The sequence below is a fragment of the Egretta garzetta genome, unplaced genomic scaffold (genome assembly GCF_000687185.1).
Source record: "Egretta garzetta isolate BGI_Z169 unplaced genomic scaffold, ASM68718v1 scaffold138, whole genome shotgun sequence".
Classification (NCBI taxonomy): Eukaryota; Metazoa; Chordata; class Aves; order Pelecaniformes; family Ardeidae; genus Egretta; species Egretta garzetta.
The window spans coordinates 409,451-415,781 of record NW_009260598.1 but is presented as its reverse complement, the minus strand read 5'-3'; the positions used below and the strand labels follow the sequence as shown (position 1 = coordinate 415,781).

Sequence of the window (6,331 nt, the reverse complement as noted above, 5' to 3'; positions counted from 1 at the left end):
GTGGAAAGAAGAAAAATGTTAATTGGTTTCATTTAAACCTGACTGTCAATCTGATACACAGCAATGGAGATTTGATGATTTTTTTTTTCCTTGTTCATCTGTTCTGCTTGGTGAAATTTAAGGCTTACATAATCCCCCAGAGAGCAATGCAGTTTGAAAAGCAAATAATTAAGCATTAGTACTATAGCCAAAAATCAATTTTCCCGAGAACAAGTTATTTCAGCATTAATATGTTTATTTTTCTTTCTTTTCAAACCTTGGAGTGGATTCTGCATCCTGAATAATGTTAAAACCATGTCATGATTCAAGACTCTAATCACAAGTTGCCACGTCACTGCCATTTACACTGTATACCTTACCTAGAGTGTCCTGGATCTCAGTTCCAGAACGGATTTAATCATTACCCCAACACATCCCCTCTCCAACAACAAAGGGATTTAAGCAAGTGCTTAACTAAACAGAGGAATCGTAGCCCATGTGTCTATGCTGCGCTGGCTTACACATCTAGAGTATAAAGCCAGGATAAAAACACTGCAAACAGAGAACAGATAGAGACCCTGCAGGGAGGAACATGGTAAGTCAAAGCCCTTGCAAAGACCAAGAAAGCAAGGACTAAAGTGTGCTGGATTTGTCAGAAACCTGGAAGCGTCAAAGCTCACTTAACTGAGAGGTGAAGACAGCTTTGCCAGCAGCTGAGCAGCAGCCTGCAACAGCCGAAACATGGTGGTGACTGAGCCAATGAAGCTATGGCCCTGTGAGTGGCACCCTACAGAGGAGCCCCTGCCTGCAGTACCAGCTCTGCCTGCCTGCCTGCCTGGGCCAGCGCTTCACCCCCTGGCTCTGCCACACCATTCAGCACCATCTTCTTCCTCCAGACCCACTCTGGAAAAGGCAGGCATGGAGCTGGGGGGTGCTGCAGCCTTTCCAGCATTCGGAAACCAGGGCACAGAAGGCGATGGAAAGCCAATGCAATTTGTACAGCTGTCGCCGTAGCAGTGGTAAGGAGGTAATGGGAAGCAGAAGCGAGCACCAAAGCTGTGGCTACCTCTGCCCAAGAGAGGCTGTGCCGCGCTGCACCAGCATCAGCGTACAGTTGGTTGTTGAAGGCTTTTTCAAACTACCTGCAGCCCGGCCACCAAGTTCAGGGGTGGCTGGGCACAGGCTGCTAACAAGTAAATAGGAAAGCAAAGACTAAGAAGAGTTGCAGGAACCCAGCTAAGCCATAATGACAAAAAGTTGTTCCTTGTACCAGCCCTGGCTGCAGGGATGGGAGCTGGCACTGCCCGAAAGCTAACAATAAAAAAGGTGGAAAGAACAGTAATAGAGACAAAGCCAGGTTAAACATCAGCCCTGAACTGACTGTTCTCATCTTACTCCTTCTTTCCTCCACAGCAGACTGCCCAGGCTCAGTTCTTGGTTTTAGCCAAACTAAAAAGCACAGGTCTGGCTCCACCTAGAACCACAGAAATGCAACAATTTTACACAGGGGTGAGAGTAAAATCTTGAACCCAGCCTTTGGCGTGGTAGGCACTCTCCACCATGTGCCTTAAAACTCTCATTCTTTAGGAAGCTTAAGCTCTGAAAGTTCATTACCTGGAGCATTACATACGAAGAGCTGCACACTACATCACCATCCCCCTGCTCCTACTCAGCTCATAATTCCCATGGAAAATTCGTAAGAGCTAATATAACATCTCTTCATGCTGCTCTCAGGATTCACTAAGTTTTAAGCAATAATGTCCTGGTTTCAGCTGGGATAGAGTTAATTTTCTTCATAGAAGCTAGCATAGTGCTGTGTTTTGGATTTAGTACCAGAAGAATGTTGATAACACACTGATGTTTTCAGCTGTTGCCAAGCAGTGCTCAGACTACTCAAGGACTTTTTGAGCTTCTCCTGCTCAGCCAGGTACATACCATGCTGGGAGTACAGCACAGCCAGGACAGCTAACCCAAACTGACCAAAGGGCTATTCCATACCATAGAACGTCATGCTCAGGGGGATTAGTTGTTCGGTCGGTCGGTCCCGGGCAGAGTGGTCGCAGCTCGGGCTGGGTGATCTCGGCTCGGGGGGAGTGATCGCAGCTCGGGACGGGCTGGGCATCGGTCAGCGGGTGGTCAGCAATTGCATTGTGCATCACTTGTTTTATATATATTCTGTATATTCTCTTACCATTATTATTATCACTATTGTTATTCTTCTCTCTTATTAAACTGTCTCTATCTCAACCCACGGCTCTTACTTTATTTTTTTCTTTTCTCCCATTCTCTCCCCCATCCCACAGAGGGAGAGGGGGGGAGTGAGCGAGCAGCTGTGTGGTGCTTAGCTGCCAGCTGGGTTAAACCACGACAAATGATTTGCACTGCACCCCACTACCCATTTCCCTTCAGTCACATAACAATCAAGGAATAAATGGGATTGCAATAACAAGCACTAATTTTAAGACACAGAAGAATGATGTGCTTTCTACAGAAAACTAAGATTCCGCAATGCTGCCACTTAATTGATTTGTGGTGTTACGAGCAATTACAACACTCAGAATTTGGAACAATTTTAATAGCTCTTGCTATCAAAACAAAAAAAAAATAAAATTCTGCCTTTAGCACCATCATCACCAGTCTGTTGCATGATTTACAGACCCTGATGCACTTGAGCTCACATCCTGTTCTGGGCTCCTACTCACTACTATCATACAAACAACAGCACATGTAAGATGGTTTTTTACCAGCACTGAAAAAGCTTTTTCTGGCCACACATCGACCCTGCTGACATGGCATCTTCCCCCTCCATCAGTTCAAGCCATTCTACACTAAAGGCAGGGAGCTGAACTCAGGCACAGTAATTAGTAGACACTTGCTCAGCAAACAAGGAAAATGAGATCCCATGCTCATCTACGTAAGCAGGATCCCATTTCCAGAAGTGCTCACACCAGTCATGGTGTTACCTTGCCAGTTATTAATCCTACAACATCTGCCAGGTCAGGAACAAGGACTTCACTCATTTTTTGTTTTCACTTATGCTTGTCCCCCCCACCAGGGTCAGTTACTCTGGGGACCAAAACTTCTCAATTAGTGTGTCAGAAGCAATAAGCTCTCTGCTAATTGCTGTCCTTGTAGGCTTTGACCCAACTAGCAGAGTTTAGCAGCATCTGCCACTGTTTATTAAGTCACCAAGATGAAGGATGTTTTCAGCTTAATATGCCCACAGCAGCCTAAACTTATGTACAACAAAACAAGCAGTTCTACACACATCTCCTGCTGTCTCCACACGCATCATCTTGCCTCCTGCCCTCTCAGTGCTGGCATGAGTGGAGGCAGAGGTGTCATTTTCTTGAGCGTTCAACCAGGGGTACCTGCAAGCTGGAGGATAAGTGAACATTCTGCTACCCTCCCAGTTACCACACCATCAGCACAGCAGCATATTTTTAGATGTGTTTTAAATTTATCTCACCTCAGCCTTGAAAGCATTGCATTAACAAAGAATTTTGTATGCGAAAGACGTTTCAGTAACATTAGCACCTGAGGCTTTTTCCTGTTCTCCAGTGTAAATGGTGCAGTTAAATCTGTACTCAAGGGTCGATTGCTGATAGATCTGGGTACTGAAAGCAGCCACCCTGTCAGAACTGTGGGCATCCAGCACGTTTTCCATTTTTTATTACAGGAAATGCATGCATAAATGCTGTTGGGCAGAAGTCATGCCTCCATTAAGACATGACGGCCCAATTTCTATATACGCCGAACCCCAGAAAGCATCTGTCAACACAATGTGGATTTGGAAATGTCACCTTTGAAAAAGCACATAAACCCAATAATTTTACAGGTCATCATTTTTGTCCTCAAAATATCGGGATTCTATTGGTACCATCGGGAAAACTTGTCCAAGTTAGGGACTGATGCCTTGTTCTCATTTTACTGGGAACCTCAAATGCATCCTTTTTAGCTAAAATGAGCCTGGATATCATATTGTTATTGAGAGGTGGAACGGCCGAAAACGCAGTTCTCTCGCCACAGAGTGCTCTGTATTTTTCTGTGTCTGAAAGAGAGTGAAAAAGTGAGAGAGCAGGAGAGGAACCACGTCTGGAACTTCAGTCATATCATACTTCTGTCAGGATATGAATCCATCTGGAAATAAAAAGCAAGGAAATAACGCATTCTTTCTACCCTGTTTTTTGACCTTTACGTTCACATTGACCATTGCTGCCAGGTTAAGCAACTCTAGAAACAATGCAGTTTTGAAACCAGTCTGGTGCGAGGTTAATTCCTTACCTAAGAGGGAACACCCTGTGCCAGGAAAATTGTTTTCTAAATGGAGACTGAAATGACAAACCTACCTGAGAAGTGCTAATGTACTTCAGGAACCTCAGGGCCTCGTAGTTGAGGGAAGGAGTTGGACTTGCCCATGGTTGTAGTTCAATGTGCCATCTTACAGTCTGCAAAGCAAAGCAAAATAAAAATCGCCTTAAAGGAACAGAATTAATTTCTTGCTACAAGCATAAAATGCAAGGGCTAATAAATTAAGGAGATTTAATTTCAAAGAAAAAGAGCTTCCTAGGGGCTTGTCTACACATGAAAGTAGTTTCAGAATAAAGTAGGGTTTGAACTACAGTGAAAGAGCAGCTAACTATGATTTATCATGATCAGCTTTGAAAGCAGATGTAGGTAATTCAGAACGAAAGGGCTCTTCATCCAGGATACATGTGTCAACACAGTTCTTCTAGGACACCCAAGTAAGTCATGGCTTGTAGAAACACATGGAGAAAACCAAGATCTGAATTAACTAAATTTTCTAGCAAAACATCTGAAAACAGTGACATAATTTTAATTTCATATCTATCGCGTATCTCCACTTGAATGTCCACTGAAACAAGAACTTGGACTGCAAACGCTAATCACCAAAGGAAACCTCTGCAAACAATCTCCGTCGTTTTTTAAAATCTAGATTCGATAGAAAAGCAAGCTTCCTGTGGTCTTTGAGAAAAAGTCTGCTTCCTCTCCCACGCCTGCCTGACAAGCTACACCAGAATTCTTTGTTTTCCTGAAAAAAAACATCACTGTGGCTGTCAGTAGCCCTACCACTCCTCATCTTCATAGCCCCAGGGAAGCAGCTTTGGCAGATGCTTTCTGCAATCCCTGTGAGGCCCCTCAGCTCTGAACCTCGGGGATCCTGTCAGCTCTTCCAGCAACACTTTCCACACAGACAGAGTGGGACAGGTCTTTCAGACACGTGCTTTCAGAGCAATGGGGCTCCGCGCTCCCATCTGCGCCACCATCTCCAAATTCTGCCTGCTTTTGTCACACTGGGAAGTATAGACATGTTATCTCTTGCCCTCAAGTAGATAAAAATACAAGCACAGTGTTAAGCTGTACTAAATTAAGATTGATTCCTCATGGCCTTTCATCTTCAGGCGGCATAACTCACTTCTATGTGATACAGGTAGTATCAAGCTTCCCTTTAATCATCCCTGATTAACTGAGCTTCCATAATGAACAGGATGGGTTTTCTTCCCCCTAGCTTTGTGTTGACATTCAATAAAACGCCAAACAAACAGAAGCCCCATTTGGGATTCCCACAGGACCTTATTTCAAATGAAGCCCTAGAAATATAGGAAATAGCAGTTAACTGGAGAGGATGGAGGCAGATCAGAGAGGCAAGGTGCTGAGCCCTGCCAGAGGACAGCCCCACCATCGGGCTGGTCTGCTGCACCAGGAGAAGAGCCAGTGCGGTGACAGTGGGGATTCTCTGATGTCAGAGAAGAATGCAGGAAAGAGAGAAGGCGATGCTAGAAAAGAAAGATGATTAAAGGGGACCACCAGACCAGATGGAGTTTGCCTTGAGCTGATATCATGAATTGATATTTTTGCAGCCTAAGTAAACATAGTCTGGAGTGAACGTGAGCCAGGACGTCTGTAAGAGGTCTATTGTGCCTTTAGGATTTGCTCTTTTGGTTTTTTATCTTTTTTTTACTGTAAAGAGATGCTGAAAAGGACATTTGAGATTTTTTGCTCCCCCCCTAGAAGCAGACAAAAGTAGCATTTCCCACCCTGCAACTTGCTGCAGGCACAGCACAAGGCTGGAAGCAAGCTAGCAAGCAAGCTCTGCGGCAGCACGTACCCCTGACCTGCTGACGGCAGAAGGCAGCCTGCAAACAGCTAACAGCAGGAGGATAGGTGCACGCCAGGGAGAGAAATACGTGTAATCTTTCAGAATGAGTCACAGTTCACACGGCTGAATAACGTTTGCAATGACGGGAATGCTGCCGTTTCAACAGGCTTGAAAGCTGCAATGAAAATGAAGACTGACAATCATTTTCGGGGCGGGGGGGGAGAAACCCAG

General features: G+C 44.8%; 1 protein-coding gene across 1 annotated transcript in view; it reads right to left on the bottom strand.

Moving 5' to 3' along the window:
• METTL24 (methyltransferase like 24) overlaps positions 1–6,331 on the bottom strand; it is a 33,489-nt gene that overhangs the window by 21,066 nt on the left and 6,092 nt on the right. The window contains exon 2 of the mRNA XM_009644748.2: positions 4,329–4,427. Within this exon, the coding sequence (XP_009643043.1) occupies positions 4,329–4,427 (99 nt within the window). The remainder of the gene's footprint in view (positions 1–4,328; positions 4,428–6,331) is intronic.